General features: G+C 38.5%; 1 protein-coding gene across 2 annotated transcripts in view; it reads left to right on the plus strand.

The window, feature by feature from the left end:
• The first annotated feature begins 800 nt into the window (after positions 1–800).
• The window catches only part of MED13L (mediator complex subunit 13L), a 271,505-nt gene continuing 253,554 nt past the window's right edge, over positions 801–18,751 (plus strand). Inside the window, exon 1 of one of the 2 annotated variants that reach the window (XM_074321653.1) lies at positions 801–1,013. In XM_074321653.1, the coding sequence (XP_074177754.1) occupies positions 942–1,013 (72 nt within the window). In that variant the 5' untranslated portion in view covers positions 801–941. The remainder of the gene's footprint in view (positions 1,014–18,751) is intronic. The other variant, XM_074321652.1, reaches the window with a different exon arrangement.

Consider the following 18,751-nt stretch of genomic DNA (forward strand, 5'->3'; position numbering starts at 1 on the left):
GCGCCCACGCGAAGCAGCCCACCGCCGCCTCGGCCCCGCCAGCCGCCGCCCGCCCGGGAGCCGCGCCACCCGCACTTCTTTCTCTCCTTCTCCGTCTTCCTCGGTCTCCCGGCCGGAGAACCCGGCCACGATTAGCTCAGCAGCGCCGCCCGCGAGCCGCCGGCGTGCCGCCGCCGCTCCGGCCCCTCCCCCGCCAGCCCCCGGCCCCCCCGCGCGGCCGGCGCCCGTCACGTGACTCGGCGCTAGCCAATGGCGGGCCGGGCCGCGGTCGGCGGCCGCCATTGCTGTCAGAGCAAGCGAGCCCGGGGAGGGAGGAGAAGCGAGGCTGACTGGGGAGAAGGGGGGGGTGGGGGAGGAAGAGGAAGGAGGGGACGTCGCTCGGCTGCCGGGGTCGCCCGCTGGCTTCGTCCGCACCCCCCCCTTCGCGAGTTCGCGCTCCGCGGCGGCGGCGGCTCCGAGGCGGCGGCGGCGGCCCCGGGGCTCGCCTCCCCTCACGCGCCGGCGGGGGCCGAGGGGGAGTCGGTGGCTGGAGATAAACAAGGCGGCGGCGGCGGCGGCTGAGGAACAGGGAAGGCGGAGGCGGCGACCGGCCCGCAGCGCCAGCCCGGGAGGCAGCAGCGGCCCTGAGAAGCGGGGAGGGCGCCGGGCCGCGCGGACAGCGCCCCCCGCCGCCGCCGGAGCCCCGGGAGCCGCCGCCGCCGCCGCCCGAGCAGGAAGGAGCCGCGCGGCCGCCGCGGACCCCCGCCGGCCCGGGCCCGCCGCCCCGGCGCGGCGTCGCCGCGGCGCCTGCCGCCAGCCCGCCGGCCCTCGCGCCCTCCCCGGCGGCGGCGGCGGCCCGGCCGCCCCGCGCTCCCCAGCGAGGCGCCGCCGCCCGGCCCGGCCTCGCCTCGGACGCCTCGCTCCGACATGCCCCGCTCTGGCGGCCGGGCTCGCGGAGGATCATGACTGCGGCAGCGAACTGGGTGGCGAACGGGGCGAGCCTGGAGGATTGTCACTCCAACCTCTTCTCGCTGGTGAGTAGCCGGGCTGCGGGGAGGGGGGCCGTGTCGGGGGGGGGTCCCCGACCTCCGCCGCCGACCAACTTTCTCCTCCCGCCGCCGGGACTTCGCCCCTCCCTCGCTTCTCCCCGCTGTTCGCCTCTTGCCGATTCTCCCCCTTTTGGATCGTCTCTCCCTCGCCTTGGATCCCATCCAGTGTTTATTTGGCTCTTTAAAAATCATTTGTGAGCGCGGCGCTCGGCGTGGAATTTGCATGTGGAAGTCTCAAAGCTGCTGATTCTGGGTCGCACTTCGAACGCCCACCCTCTGTTGCAATCACACCCCCCTTCCCCTCCCTTTCCCCCCTTTTTTCCCCTAAATGTGAAAGGCTTTGCCTTGTGCTGCCCGCGCCTGCGATAAGCAGCCTTCTCCCCCCCTTGTCGGATCGGCTGCTCGCCCGCCCGCCTTTTGAATTTTTTAAAAAAATTCCATAATGACACCTGCAATTTCGCCCGAAAACAGTTGATTGAATGCGATTGTGTCAGTAAAGGACTCTTGCACACCAAGCTCCCGCGATTGTAAACATCGACAGCCGCCTGCCTCTCGGGGCTTACTACGCTGGAGAGCCCTAAAGCCATTGCACCGAGCCGACGGAAGGTGGAGAAAGCTTTTTCTTCTTTCTCTCCTCCTGTGTCTTTTAAAAACTGTTTTCTCTATCCTGACAACGAATCCACACACACACAAAAAAGCAACAAGCTGGGCGGTTTGATAACATCGCTTTTATCTGCCTTCGCCTCTCTCGCGCTCTCTCTCTGATAATTGACAACTTTTCCTTCGGATTTGAATCGCCTGCCTTAATCTTGAAGCAGTTAGGGTGTCAATTGTTCTCCGGGAAGCCTGGCACCCGACGAAGGCGTCTAGATTCATCGAAATTAAAAATGTATAGGGCTCCAGCAACTCTTCCTTGGCGGTGGCAGTGACATTTGGTGGTAAATGCCATCTTTGCTTTTTATTGGGTCGTATTACCTAGCTCTGAAAACATTCACGTTGTTAAACCTGGCGTTTAGGCTAATAATTGCAGTGCGTGGTCTTTAAATATGTGCTTTGTGCATGAGTTACTGTATGTATAGCTATGTGCCCGGGAGACTACGAATTTGTTTAAATATTGAGCAAAGATTTGTAAACAGATGTAAGGCAATTATGTTTCAAGCGTAGAATATAATTGGAAAATTGGCTAAACGGTTTGTTTAATTTAGCCTTAAAAAAAAAACCAACTTATTTTAAGTTGTGTACCCTTTTTGGGGGGACTGCCTTTTGGACAGGATGCATTTTTGGAAATTGTTTTCTGTAACCTCTGCTGTAGATAGAAACATTATTTGCTCTTAATCCTTGTTTACACTGGATAAATAATTTAGTGTTGAAATTGTAATTAGTTACATTTAATTATGAGTACCATAGATGCTTTTTTCTTTGAGACTAGTGGGTAAATACAAATTCTTGCCAACTTTTCAAATGTAAGTGTTATTTTATTAAATATGTTTCATTATGCAGATTAAAAAAATCAAAACATGCGATTTTTATCTACAAGACTGGCATAGTATCCTTGCTTTCACTATAGTAAGATCAGGTCGATTTTTTTTTTTTCTCCCAGCATCTTTATTCAGATATTTAATCTTAAAATTCAATTATAAGTTGTGATTCTTCCTCTCAGTGCTGATGATTTTCACTTGATCTTTTGATATATGGGAATAAAACTCATTTTTCCTTTTCTCCCTCTCAGTCTATCATTTAGTGTCAGTCAAGTTCAGGGACTTTCATAGATTAGCAAATATATTGATTAAGGTGTATTTAAAATGGTTTTTGTTTGGCGGCTGGTGACCACATTGACACTTTAACAGGTAATTAAAATAACCAAGTAGACCAATGTTAGTGAGCAGGGATCCTCCAAATTACCATATATCATGCTGACTGGTAATGTCTTATGTATATGGGGCTGATTTATATACAATAGATTTTGTAGACAAATGAAAGTATATAATGTGTGTAGCCAGTCTGTAGGATATATTTCTTTTATCTTTCTTTTAAGCTTAAGTAAGGATAATAATGTTAAAGAGATAAGATGCTTGAGGTTCTTTTGGAGAAACAAACAATTTTATATGAGAGGATTCTGTACTTTATGGCCTAGTAAAGGTTTGTGCTTTGAGTATTTCTGTCCTAAACCTCTTTAAACCAGGAATTGATTTTTGAATATACTTTCTTTTTTTTTAAAACAGAATTACTCTTTAGTTTGAAATTTGGAAATTCAGAACTGCAGAAATGCGTGGGTTGAAATTTTTTAAAGGACTGAAATGTCTACATTCACTTGTATGTGGCTGGTGGATAAGTTGCTAATTTTCTTTAAAAATTATGACTCAGTTAAAAAGCTGCTGATTATTGTAAACGTTTCTCATTCCAAACTGAGAATTTTTCTTGAAAATCACACAAAGCAACAACCTAGAATATTAAAAATATGTTGCCTAAAGTACATTGTATGGAATAATTAATTCCAAACGTGATAAAATCATCACCTATTCAAAATAAAGCATGTATTGTAAGAACTCTATGTACTTAATAATAGCATATATTTTTCTTTTTGGTCTGCAGTTTTCTGAGCAGAGAAAAGTATTGTTTATAGAGAATTTACCCAGATACTCACATTTACGTGGATTGAAATATAAACCGGAGATTAAAGTCTGTACCACAGTAATGACCCACTGACTTTGTATTACCTTGAGGTGTTCATTATGGTTTAGCAAAAGTTGATTGTGCAATCAGGTGCCTTAAGATTTTTGTTAGTCCTTTACTTATTTTGCTTTCTGATTTTCTACTGCATCAGTTTCTGTGGCATCAAATTTCTTAAATTCTCTGTCAACTCCTGCCCCCCTTTCCTAACATGAAAATGCCATTGTGTATACATGATATGGGTCATTGTATATTTCTTATTCTTACTGTTGTGAGATTTGTAGCTACTGCATTAAATGCATGCCTAGCTGTGCCTTTGTGACTCCAAACTGTTTTCTCATGCTGTCCATCAAATTTCTGGGAGACTCTTGTTATATATTCACTCAGTTATAATTCATTTAAGTGTGTTAAATCTGCCTTTTTGGAAACTGGAACAGTGCACCCTATGGTATGTCAACTCACCCTTGTGTGAAGACATTATAATTTCCAGATGTAAGTATATCTTTAGGTTTGTTTCTCTACTGAGATGATACAGAGAAAAGCAATTTTGTATCCTTTAACTAGATTTAAGTATATACTCTTTGATATGAAGCAGTCTAATTCTTAGGTATGTATGATCCACATTCATGTTTTATTTGCTTGGAATCTCCCTGACTATGGGGTAATTGGGTGATGATATCAAATTCTTCCTCCCTCAATTGAAACACACATACACACATTAGTACTTAATTCCTATCAAGGACCATTAGTTCTATATTTGAAACTTTTAAGGTAATCTGTTGACTTTTTTTTTCTTAAGAGATTTGTTTTTTTGCAGAAAGGGAACACAGTTGTAAATGTAGAAACTTTGAGATCCATTCTTTTCAGCTAGAACCAAATGGGGCGTACTATTAATTGAAAATGAGGAAAAGACTGATTTCTCTAATCTTCTCAAGTGCCAAAATACATACACAGGGTATTTTTTTTTTTCCATCCTAATTTCAGTTTTAGTATTTACATTTAAAACATCTTTTTTTCACGATGGTTCATTTTCTTTAATGAAAATGTTTATAATTTGCTAATGGGTGTTTTTTGTTTAGCCTTTTGTTGTTAGTAGCACATGGTGTTACAGTATTTATATATTTTTAATAGCAATAATTGCCACCCGGTAATAGTTGCCATATTAACCTCCAATTGCTAGTAAATATTTTTAAGTACATAATAGACAGCAATTTAAGGCATAGTGTAACAGTTTACTGGACCGTTTTAAAGAGCCATTTGTACGTGTGATGAGTTCATAATTTTAAAGAGAAAATAATGTACCCAAGACTTGCATGTTACAAAATATGTTGCTGTGTTATTGCTTGAAGTGCACATTGAGAGGAAGTTAGGTTGGGTCTGTTTCTTCTTTGTGAGAATAGAGACGGGGTTCCTTTAGGACAGGGAGGGTTTATTGCGTTTATGCCAGGTGCCTGTATAGCTTAGCACTGTTTTTGGAATGTTTTGGTCATTTTTTTCATGATTGGATTAGGTATTTATTTGGAAAAAATCTCTTAAGGCATTCCTTTAAGTAACATTAAGTTATAGTAGTGGATTATATTAATTAGGTATGGAAAAATTGATTCATCTTTTTTGTTCACTAATTTAGCCTACCTAGTTAATTGTGAGTTAATTGTATTCATCACACTTTCAGAAATCTCTTCTACTCTTGAGATTAATAAAGAAGATCCTCTGTCACCAGTTTGTACTATATGCCATAAATTATGATAACCTTTTGCAAAACATAGTATATTCTGTAGTTATAGTTGTCAAATTATTTAAAATTGAGACGAAACTCAGTGTACATAGTAATAAGATTGCCTATTTCGATTTTGTTTGTGAACAGTTAATTCAACTGTCTCTCAAAGTTTGATTCAAAGATACAATAGACATTTTTCTCAGATTATTTAACTTATTTTTGATATGGATAAAATAGTACTGTTCTCCTTTAAACTAGTAGTAGAAGGTGCTGATTTGTTTTTTTCTGAGAGTGGGTGATACATTTATTTCACAGATGCTAGCCAGCCAGTGAGGGAGGTTAGACAAAGTTTATGATAATTTGTGATATGGTTGAATGTTAGGTATTATTACTGAACTGTGCATTGCAACCATTTACTAGAAATGGAGAAAAAATTTCTGCAACATTGCTTAGTGTCATTTGTTTAAAATGTATGGTGTACTAATCTGCTTTCCAGACTCTGTGTGTTGTGTAGTGTTGGCTACCAGAATTTTCTATTTTGTCATTTTATAAACATTCCTATTCTGAGAAATTACATTTAATGCATTGCAAAGTGAGGTAATTAGGTAGCCTCAAAATGTGCTGTGGGGTATAGTTTTTAAAGAGCATTCATACACATAATTTGTTTCATAGGACTTGCTTAGAGTTTTGGAATTAATGAATCAGTATTTGTAATGTATTCTTGGAATTTAGGACTCCCCCCCAACTGAGTCATTGAACTTCTTTTTGATCTGGTTCAGATAATTTCCTTTTATAGTATATGCTTTCATTGTTTATTCGAAAGATTTGAAGGTGTTAGCTTTATTCTGTTGGGGGAATTCACTTCATTACATAGGGGAGATGATTTTCCATTAATCTTGGTAAATATTAACATAAACGGGGAATTGTAAATTCAGACTTATTTGCATGAATGAAATATGTATGCCTGCCCACTTTTTGTTTAGTATAAAGTCACTTATGTACATCATCGTTTTCTATCTTTGCTTTAGTTGATATGAAAATAGTTTTAAATTTTCTTAAAATGTTGTGACTCATTTATTTCAGAGACAGTTCCCTTACTCTACTACATTGTTTTGTTATTTGATTTTTAAAATCATCTGTTGTATGCAATAGATTCTGTCCTCTTAAATTGGCTGTAGTAGTCTTTTAGGAACTCCTGTTTTACTCGTGTTTATGTTAGCATGTTTTAGTTATGTTTGTTGGAGTGGAGTTGTTTTCCTCCTTTAAGCTAATAAAATCTTTTTAGAGTACATTTAGATTCCAGTCTGAAAAAAAGGAAAAAGGTGACTTTTTTCTTCTTCTTTTTTTCTAGATGAGAATCTGTTGTGTCCAAGGGAAAATATTATGTCATTGGCATCTCCATACTCTGGTTTATTATGTGTTTTACTTTCTCATTCTAGATGAATTGTGGTAGAATCTTATTAAAACCGTATTTCTACTACTGTGAAACAGCACAGAGCCCTGGTTGACAGCTTTCTACATTTTGTACTTTTTTCAGTATGGCGAAATTCCATTACTGTTAAAAGAACCTCCGGAATTGATTACATTAAAATTTCATTTGTGTCTTTATTTTACATAGTTTAACTTTGTAATGTTAACTTAAAAATGAAAAAGGGAATAAAGGGGAATATCAAGAAAATTAGGTAAAATTGCAGGTAAATATTCTTTTCTCAGTCTTTACTAGATCTCTTTACTGTAATAATTAAGTCTTAGTTTGTATGAAATCATTGCATTAATTGGATACATTTAAGACATTTAATATTAAAATTATATTTGAGGAAATGATTTGTTTCAAATAAAATAATTGTGAACAGAAATTTTATAACATTGAGTGGAAATTTCAAAGATTGGTCATCTAAAAGAGTATTAACTTTCATTACTGTAACCCTCCCATTCCCAAAGAACGTCGATAAATTTTTGAGGAAGTATTTTTTGCATAAGACACATGAAGCTTCCTCAGATAGTTCCACATTGTTTTATTAAATAAGAAAGGTGATTAAATCCATCTGGGTTTAATTTGAGCTAATAAGTAAGGTATTCAAAAGAGTGTAATTGGTGTGAAAAAACATTTTGAGTTGGCAATTCTCATGATTGAATTTTAATGTCCTAAAGAGAAATAAGGAAAACATATATCTAACTCAGGAACCACCGCCTAGGTTGTTTTTTGTTTTTTTTTTTTTTTTTTTGGCATGTGTATATGCCTGGCACAATCCTACTCATCTTTTAAGTAGGTCAAATGTCACCTCTGTGAAGCTTTCCCTGACTCCCACAGGCCGAACTAGTCACTCTTGCTCCGTGTACCTCCTTCTATGCGCATCTGATAAACATATGAGCTTCTGTAGGGCAGTGACCCTGTTTAAGTCATCTGTGCATTCTCTTCATAGTTAGGTGCTCATTAACTATTTGTTAAATGAATGAATTACTGGACAACTATTCTTTTCTCTGTCTTACTCCCTAAGGGCGTTCTCATTGCTCACTTAGGTCCTGATAATAATTATGTTATTTTTCTTTGAACTTACTTAGATGTTATTTAGCTCTGTGTTCCAAATATATATAATCTAGGCTATACGAGTATGGATTGTGGCCTGGTAATATTTTAGATGAGTTCTAGAAAATCTTTATTAAAGAGGATTCCAACTGATCAAGAGATGTGTGCTTATCGTACCTCAAAGGGATAGGAATTCACTTAGTACTTAGATTTTGTATAGTGTCAGGCAACCGATAGCCCTGGAGATTTTGTTTGGGGCTTCATCCGGGATTCTTTCATTTCCATTGTTTAAGCTGGTTAGGAGGGCTTTTGCTCAACCTCCAGTTTAAGATTACTTTTCATGAGCCCAGAAAAATGGACAGTGAACTGACAATAAGGAAAGTTGAGTGGTATTCAAGTTTTTTCTAGTGATTGATCAGATCAGGTCGGTTGCATAATGGTTCTGTGCCTCAGTTTCTCCTTCTGTAAACTTGATGCAAGTGTGGAAGGCAGGAAGTGTGCAAAATCATTTTGAGTGCTTTTTAAGGAAAGTACTTTGGGTGACTAGATAATGTTCTTTAATAGGAAGAGACTTCTAGCAAATTACAACCAACTGAAGCTTTAGAGTAGCCCTTAGGTAGTTAACCAGGAAGTTGAAGTGGCAAAATTGCTTGTTTTAAGTATGGCAGTTAGGTTGTATTTGTTCTTTGTTGGGGGGAGTAGAAGGTTTAATTGTTCTTGTGTGTCCTCAAATAAGCTATGATTGAGAAGAAAAACTTGCAATTCATCTTTAGATGTTACTTTTCATTTGTATGTATGATTCATAATTGCATAGTGTCTTTAATATGCTTGGTGATTGTGCTGTACCAACCCTGAGCTATGACTAACTGAGATTGGAAATTGAACTGTGGCTCTTATTTGGTAGTTTAAGCTATTAATTCCTTGGCAGCTCTGCAGTACTCTTTGAACTTTAAATAGCAGTTCTATTAACATTTTGAGATTTGTCTCAGGAATGTCAGAAATAGTACTTAATAAATATATTTTTCTTCTTAAAGACCAAATCACGTTTTAGTCTGACATACATGTCACAACCCTTACTATGTTTGAACGAAGTATGTATCCTCAATTACCAGCTAATTTCTGTTTTCCATTTAGTAATGTGGCAACATCTAAAAATATAGTTGAGACCTTGCTGAAGCAAGGAAAGCTGCCCACTCCACCTCTCACATTTGTAGTTTTTGTATTAGTCATGTTGAATGTGTATAATGTCCCAAATTTTTATCCAGCAGTGTAGAGTGTTACATGGAGGTGATCTCCAGCCTTCTAAAATATTACAGAAAGTTAATTTGTAAGTTTGTGTTCACATAAAAAAAACAACTCTACCTTTCTGTTGCTGCAAATGATGGTTGTTAGCCTGTTTACATTGTATTGTACTTAAATACTTGTGTTAGAGAACTCAACTGCTGTTTATGGCAGAGTTTTTATGGGAATGAACTTGGATTTATTGTTCCTGGTTAGAATGTCAGGAACACCTTCCCTCTGACTGTGGTGCTGGCCATCGGCGCAGGCGTTCCCTAAAACCCTTCTTGGCTCCAGGCAGTGGAAGTGAGGCCGGCCCAGGCTCCAGGCCCTCTCCTCGGCCTCGGCCAGGATTTCCCTCTGAAGGAGAGGCTGGAGGAGAGTGTTGAGCGGCGAGGATGGGCCTGGTGGGAAGCGCAGCAGTTGGGGAGGAAGCAGTGAGACAGGTTTCCACTTACTTTCCTGCAGGAATTTGCTGCTGCTTCCTCTTTGCTGATAACACTTATTAAAACGAGAGTAGTGGCAGGTCCTGTGATGTCCTTAGGAAAAGATTTTGTATTTCTTCGCACTTTAGCTCTTCCCTTACCTTTTTCCCCCTTCCTTTACTCACCACCAGAGATAAGCTTTCTAGCTATTTTGTGTGATAAATGAGTACTTCTGAGCCCCAGTGAAACGAAAAAGGAGATGGGTGTGTGTGTGGGGGGGTGAGATTAGATGGGGCAGCCAATAAACTAGTTTTTAGAAATATTAATTTTTTTGTATGTTATGTTTGAGAAACTTGGACATATAATTCATTTTTGAATAATATGCACACGTTTGAAATGATTAAAACCTGGCTTGGGTTTACAGAAGGGTTAAGGGCCTTATATGTGAGAAAAAGACCTACATGTACTATTTAACTTGTAAGATGCTATATAGCAGGGGTAGAGGGAGAGCGGCATGGACAGACAGTATGGTATCTTGTAGCCAGAAAACTCAGGAGGGGAGTTTTAAACTGGATTTTGAAGGAGTGGATGGATGTGGTTTGCTAGAGAGGAGTGGAAAGGACATTCTTTGGAAGCTCAGTTGACAACTCCTGGGTCTGTCCTTCAGAATATTTACTGAAGTGGTATGTAAGAGAGCATTTCTAATTTATGGTCTTGGTTCTTGGTTTCCTTTTAAAAAACAGTACAAAAACTTATTGAAATCTAATTTTTGTTAAGTGGAAAATTTGAAGTGGGGGCAGGCCAATTTAGATTAAGAAATGGTAATGTTAAAATCATCAGTTTTCTAAAATAATTCAGTTCTGAACTTTAAAAAAACAGTGCTATATTACGCAAAATGCTAATGACTAAAGTGACAAATATTTCAGAAACTGGACAGACGTGAATCTTAAATGAGCAGATGGGATATGGAACTAAAAGTGGGAGATAATCCAAGATGATATAGAAACTATTATGAGAAATGAATTGAGGGAAAAGAAGTGTGTTAAATGCTATTACGTTTAATAATGTGTTTAAAAGCCTTTCTAGGATTGCTCTCTTACATAGACAAATTAGAACTGTTGAACTGTGTAACCCATCATTCTTTAAATTTTGTGCATTTAAAACAAATTAAATTTTGGTCTGGGATTATTTCTCATGAAGCCTAGACATTTAAGTCATGATTGTATATGTTATATGTGCCTTAAGTAGGCAATGCAATTTGCTTTCTCTGACATAAAAATAAAGAAAGAATAATCATGATTTTTGAAAGGCAGTTTTGGTGCACTTTGCAGGAGTGAGGTAAGGGGTGAAAATGAGGAAGTTTGCTATTTGGGCAGTTTGGTACTTAGTTGAAATCATTACATTTGACTGTTGAGGGTAGAATCTAGATTATAGTGGGTTGTTGAATGAATGAATGCTATACTTTTCAGTTAAAGAAAGTTTATTGTAAAGCAAGCAGGAACGTGGGAGTGGGGAGGGTAAGAGGTTGAAAGGTAGATTGAAAGAAATTTTTTAGCAGGTGAGAGCCTCATTTGTGTTTGTGGACTTATGAGTAACAGTAGTGGAGACACAGAAAGAAAGATGGAAGAAATTTAAAAAGTTGATGGTTGATTAAAGAAGTTTGGCTGGAGATGGAATCAAGAACCCAGGTGATGGGGTTAGCACAGGAAAAGATTAAGCCAACCTCTTTAGAAATAAAAGATGTGAAGGTGTGAAGGAAGTGGGGCCAATCTCAGTTGTAGCTTGAGTATTTTTTAAATTCAAAGATTAAAGATAGTGAGCTTGAGCCTGAATAAATGTTTTTTAAAAATGTTAGCTAAAAATTGTGTGTTTTGCTTGATGTGCTTGTTGCAATCAACTCTCTTTATTTTTGTTTCCCTTTAGTGGTCATTTTAAGTAGGTCAAATATCACCTTCTTAAGTTACACAATTTATAGTTATAAAAGTGATTTTGAGGTAGTCATACCAGAACTGATACATATCTGCCTAAATGAGAAGTGTTTTTCAAAGTGAGCCCCCTTGAAATGGGTCAAATACTGATGCCATTCTTCATAGTATTTTTTGGTCCTTTTCCTTTGGAATTGCTTTTAGAGACAGTTTAGTCAACCAGCCCAGAAAATCTTAGTTTAAAGGATGTTTCTTTGGTCAGTATCGTGTCTTCTCTCTTTGTAATTTATTATCTTAGTTGTGTTTTCTGCTCTAAATTGTTGCCTAAGTCAGCAATTCAGTACCTTCTGATGGGAGTCTTTCTGATGATGAGCAAACACCCTGGGAAGAGCCCTCCTTTGGGCTGTATTGGCACCTGCACATTGTGGTTGTGTGCCAAGAATCCTGCCTGCGTGTATGGCTGATCCCAGGTTCCCAGTCTAGTGCTCAGTGTGCTTGGTTTTCGTACAGTGTCCGTGAAGGTGGATTCAGTGGTTCATTGATTAGTAAGACTAGATATTCGGACAAATTAAATGGGGGTAGCATTTTTGCTTTCTGAGGGTCAAGGCAAATTATCACCAGGGGGAGTAAAATTGTAAATTGTACCCTGTCTAGCAAACATCAGATATTATCCTGAGGTCCATTTTTGGTGAGACTGAAGTAATCTTTAAGGAAAGCTTTGGGATAAATAAACGTATGTTGTTGAGATAATCTCTTAAGATTTTAGTAGAAAGTTTGGTCTATGAGGCCAACGCTCTTAACCATTGCCCGTTTAGTGTTGCTTTTTACTCATTTGAGACTGCCTAGTAAGCCGTCTGGCATCCCATTCATGTGGTTTCTTTCCCAGTGGAAGATCCGGACAGTGGCACTCATCTATTTAGGGTTTCACTTCATCGTGCTCTGCCTTAATAGTCAGCGTTAGAGGAGGTGTAGAGGCTGCTTTACCATAGCAGGCAGCCCCTATCAGTTGTTTAGATTACCAGTTGCAGTGGCAAGTATTCTTTTCTATTTTTGAATTCAGGAATATAGTGAGAATTTTCTCAGCTTTGTCTCTGTATTCTTCAGATTACATAGATGATTTTACTTCTTTCTCTTTTTAAAAAGTATTTTTCACATTAAAAAAAGGGAGTTGAAATCCTATCAAAAGTGTGGTGATACAATTCTAGACCTGTAAATGTTTTTGGAAAAATTACTTACATGATGATTATCCCAAACAAATAACAACGGGCACTTTTTAATTTTACAGATTTATGTAACACCTGAGCAGTTTAACATTTAGAGTTTATACGAGAGCATAAATCTACATCTTAGCTACTGATGACCATAAATGTTTTCTGAAATACACGTTCTTAACTGAAGTTTAAATTATTAAAAACATTTTTCAAAATGTATTGGTTTACATACAAAGTGTAATCATCTGCATGGATTGAATCAAGTTTTGTGATCCCGAATAGACTAAATTCATTAGTTGTCCATAAATTACTTGAGAGAGATACCTATGATATTTTGTTGCTGTTTGGTGATAATCATAGTGAAACTGAGCTTTGTAACCCAGACAGATGGTGCTATTCTTGAGTCTGTCTGCAAGATCCTATAACATTTAATTAAACAGTGGAACGTTTCTCAGGAGAACTCATACTTTGATATGTAAGCTAATAAACTGGCTTCTTTAGTAAATTTTATTTTAAAAAAAAGTATTTGTTCTTAGGAAACTTTTCTAATGAGTCTGTTAAGATGAGTAGTTTGTTTTGGTAGTTTATGATAAACTCAAGGAATATTCTAGATGGAAAATGAATAGGGCTCCCTAAGGTAGGCGCTTAGCTTCTAAAGTAACTTTGATTTTGTTGCCAGACTTTCTCATATGGTAGGTGTGATACACTGTTAAAAACCCAAAAGAGTTGACTTTATTTCCAGAAAACAGAAATTTGTTGATACATGGTAATACTCATTTTAGAAAATAACTACTGATCTTAGATTTCTTGTGATCCGTCTTACATTTTAATATTGGAACTGCAAATAGATTTATAAAAATTTTTTGGGGGGAATGTTGGGTAACAGTGTGTTTTTCCAGGACCCATCAGCTCCAAGTTAAGTCATTGTTTTTTTTAATCTACTTGTGGATGGCACAGCTCACTGGCCCACGTGGGAATCAAACCGGCGACTTTGGTGTTATGAGCACTGCACTCTAACCACTGAGCAAACCTGCCGCCCAAAATAGAAATACTTTAAACTGCCCAATTCTGTTTTAATACATTATGTGGATAGCTATTTTGTAAAAGTTTGAGTTTGGTGGTTGGGATGAATAAGTTTGTCAGTTATGTAAGTAATTACGTATATAATGCATCAATAAGTCATACAACAACATTTCTAGACATTCTTGGAAATTACTCCTTTTTAAAAATTTACTTACCTTTTATTTAATGCCTAGTCTTTAATAGATGGGAGACAAGATCGAAAGGTGATGTTTGGTGCCAGACTGGATGACATGTAGGAACTGAAAGCTTATTCTGTATGCACATGGGAATGCCGAAAGGGTATTATCAGCTTTATGATTCAGAGAGAAAACTCATGTGGGCTCTGTGGAGTGTGGATTGTAATAGCAGACAAACTGAAGGCAGAGAGAAGGCTCTTAGAGTAGTCTGGATGTGAGAAATTATGCAGGGCCAGGAGGCATGGAGAGAAAGAAATATGGATTCAGGTAATATTTTGGAGGTAGAATTGACAGGATGTGGTGACCAATTCTCTGTGTCATAGGAGAGGAATCAAATGATGGTTTTGTGGCATTTGCATTCTGTGTATGCATAACAGGGAGGAACAGTTGGCAACACCCCTGAGCTGTAGTTAGCAGAAGACTTACACTTTGATTACAGGTGTGTACGCCTATGTGTATATGAAAGTATTCACTGAGCCCTACAGAACTCAAACCTTTAAAATTAAGTTTCTACAGAAGCTGGGGACAGAAAGGCAGGGGACTGTAAAAATAAAATAAAATCAAACATTAGCGTTTATAACCTGCCAATTTTCAGAAAAGATTGGAGGCAGTGAGAATAATATTTCTCTTTTAAGTTGAGAGAAGAAACACTTATAAGAGAAAGGAGGTGTGGAGAACAAAGGTGGGGAAGAAAGGAGAAGGCAGGACTCGTGGGATGGGTGGTGGGAATCAGAATATTTTGGCAGGAGAGGAGCTCATGAAATTTTGATTATTAGAAATGGGCACGGAGAAACCTTAATAGGAAAAAGAAAATGGAGGAGGTACCCTAACAGCAGTTGGCTCTCTCCGTCAGCCTTTGTTACATAGGCCTCTGCTTTCAATAGTGGTAAGCTCAGAAAGCATATTACAATTTTTTTCTTTGCAGATCTGCTTTGGGATGTTTTCATTTAGTTTTTTATTTAAAAGATTTGTTTATATTAATTTCATATCAGTGATGTTTTTGGTAGGAGGATGAAATAGACTTTTACCTCTGTTTTTCTTCTTGTCTTTGTGGAAATTGCCAATTTTTAGGAACTGGCACAGTGGATAGAATAGGGAGGACATATGTAAAGACAACAAAACTGTGTGTGTCTTTGCTGCCTGTTCCTCATTCTGATTTTGGAGTCCTTTAAATTTTCATTCCTGTCATTCTGTTCTTTGTTCCCTCAGCACTTAGCTTTTGGATTGTATAATATTTTATAGGTATCAAGAGTGTAATTGTTATGCCGTGTCATATTTTTCCTCACATATTAGGAAAAGTTTTCCCTCCTCCCTCTCTCTCTGTCTCTGTCCGTCCCTCCATACCCCTTTTCTTTTCCAGCACATTCCTGGGCTCCCTGTGAACTGGAGCCTTCCATGCCCCTATGGCACTTTTACTTGGCAGTGCCAGTTCTTAGTTAAGCGCGTCATTGTACACATGCACTTCAGAACCTTTTGATGTAATCTCCTTGGTGTGGTGGGGATCCTCTCCAGTTGTTTTGAGTGCACTTACTGGCACAGCACGCGCTATCTATTGTCAGTTGGCTGTAATTCATTCAGCCTTCCCATGTGGGTAGATTTTTCACTTGGCTACCCTGAAGGTAGAGAGTTGGCTTTCTTGCACTTGTCATTTTTCTTTCATTTCTCTCCAAGTGAGGTTGCACTAATGAAATACAGAATTGTTCTATGAAATAAAATTTCCAAGAAATTAAAACTATAAAAAAATTACCCATAATCCAGCCACTCCATTAAGTCAGATTTACCCCAACTCTTCTGTTCTTGCTAATGTGCTTGGGTTTTGTACATAGAAGTAATCACAGTATAAATATAGTTCTTTATTCAGCTGTATGCACTAACATTTTCCATATGGTTACAATTTTCAAAATTATAATTTTAAGAGAAAAGTTTTAATTTATTTTATAAATTTAATAAAACATTACATAATTATTTTCAAGTTCAAGTAATATTGAAGGATCTAACATAAACATGAAGGTTCCCTCCCTCACGGGGAGGTAACTACCAGTAGTTTGATTTTTATTGTTCCAGGTTTTTTCTTGCTTTTGTGTATATGTGTGCCTATACACATATGCAGTTTCAAAACTGTTTTTATTAGATATGGAGTAGATAAAAATAGCATGTATAAATCATACATAAGGTACAAAGAATCACAATGCAACGAACACCCATGTATCTAATACCCCAGAGTAAGAAAAATAATATTTTATCATTTACATAGTCCTGTGGTTCCCTTCTCTTCCCATTTTCTTTCTTCTTCTTCCTTCAGAGGTAAATATTATCCAGAATTTTATGTTTATCATTTCCTATTAAAAATAGTTTTAATCATGAATGTTTAGTGTATGTGTGTGTAAACAGGGTGCCAAAAAAATGTATACACATTTTAAGAAAGGAAAAATTATTAAAATTGTAATAATATATCCTGATAGCAAAAGATGAATACAAGTCACGTTTGACTTCTGCAATTACAAGAGGTGCTCAAAGTGGTTCCCATCAGCGCCCAGATACTTCTGATTACAGCGAACTACTGCTTGAGCAATGTTGACCATCTCTTAATATGTGTATACATTTTTTTGGCACCCCCGGTATATATGTGAGGTGTGGTCAAAAAATACGGTGACTGTTTAAATAAATTTATTACTATAAAAGACGCATTATCATTAATCCCCCTCAAAATACTCCCCCTCGCTTCGAACACATTGTCCCGTCGTTCTTTGCCACTTTCAGAAGCAATTCTGGAAGTCCTCTTTCGTGTCATTAGTTGCACTGTTCTGGCTGCCTTGATGTCCTGAATTGATTCAAAACGTTTAGCTTTCATGGTCATTTTGACTTTGGGGAAGAGCCAGAAGTCACCTGGTACCAGATCTGGTGAATAAAGTGGATGAAAACACACCAGGATGTTTTTATTTGACAGAAATTGCCGTACCAGAAGTGATGTGTAACGTGGAGCCTTTCTGTTGTGATCAAAAACTACAGTGAATGCTGCTGCTGAGTGCTATTCAACTGAAAGGCAGGGATCTTCAATACAGGAAGCGGCACATCAAATCTTAGTAACAGTGTGTGACAAGTTTCAGCTTGTTCAGTGCAGTCAGTCGGGTGTGAGCTACGGTTGAGAGAAGGTGTGTTTTAAAGTGTGCCGTAAATCATCTTCTATCATGACACTGCAACGTGTCACACATTGCTTCTGGTATGTGGCAATTTCTGTCAAATAAAAACATTACAGTGTGTCCTCATCCACCAGATCTGGCACCATGCGACTTCTGGCTCCTCCCCAAAGTCAAAATGATTCAGCATAGAGGCAGCCATGACAGCGCAACTAAAGACATGAAAGAGGACTTCCAGAACTGCTTCAGAAAGTGGCAAGAACGATGGGATAAGTGTGTTCGAAGCGAGGGGGAGTATTTTGAGGGGAATTAGTGGCAATGTGTCTCTTACTTTTAATAAATTTTTTTTATTTACACATTCACCATATTAATGTTCCAACAGTGTGCAGTTGTAATTCAGTTGTATACCACAGTTTATGCATTCTCTTAATGACGAACGTATTTGTTTTAAAAAAACTAACAAATGGGCTAATTATCCAACTTTTCCTGCAACATGCTTTTCTGTTTAACATTGTCCTAGAATATTTTCAAGTCAGTAAATTTAGATATACCTCATTCATTATTATTATTTTTTTGACAGTTGAATCCTGTTTCATAGGATGGGGTGTAATTATTTAATTATCAACTGTAATAAACATTAAGATCCTTTTTTTTTCTGTAATAGTGCAGTATACATTAAATTGATAGTTACAGCCATAAATTCTTTAAAAAGATATACCAGTTTACATTCATATGTGCACTATATAAATGTGCATTTCTTCTATCCTCAGCCTTAGTAAAACTTATTCATTTTAAGTTTTTCCATTCTGAGCATGAAATAAAACACTCAATTTTTAGTTTATTTCTAATGAGTTTATGACTATCTTTTCATTCATATATATTCTGTGAATTTTCTTATTTTTAAAAGTATTTAATCTCTAAAAAGTCGTTTGTTTTCTTTTTTCTATTTAAAATTTCTAGCCACTCACTAATAGGAACCTGTATTTCAAGTCAGACCTTTATGTGTTATGCATCGTCTCCTTTCAGAGCTTTTGCTTTTTCTAAGGTGCTTACTGAATACCTGGAACTGTTTCACTGCTTGCCGGCTATGTACATTTTCTCACCAAGATCCTATGAGATATATACCACTCTTCCCATTTTCCAGATAAGAAAACTGAAGTATGAAATGTAAGTAGCTTGCCCAAATTCACGGAGCTTTGCAAGTGATGGAGCTGAGTCACTGACTTCAGAGCATGACCACTTTAACCAGTACGTTATATTGTGCGCTCTTCTTCTTTCTAAATCAGTTTAGGGTTTCTGCGAAGCTCCCCACAGCTGTTCCAAACATTGGTCTCTTTTTTCCCCCACCCCGAGCCTTTTAAAAATTAACAGTGTAGACCATATAATTCAGTGAAAGCATGAAGGTAGAAATCACTGGAGCATATAGATTTGCCTGAGATTAATGGAGTGATAATACAGTTTACATTTTTTAAAGTTTCATCAGAGATTAATGGAGTAATACAGCTTAAAATTCTTTCCCACAGATAGGCGGATAGATTTTTCCCCCCCTCTTAGACTGCTTTATTCCAAATTGA

This window comes from Rhinolophus sinicus, linkage group LG16 (assembly GCF_036562045.2).
Source record: "Rhinolophus sinicus isolate RSC01 linkage group LG16, ASM3656204v1, whole genome shotgun sequence".
Classification (NCBI taxonomy): Eukaryota; Metazoa; Chordata; class Mammalia; order Chiroptera; family Rhinolophidae; genus Rhinolophus; species Rhinolophus sinicus.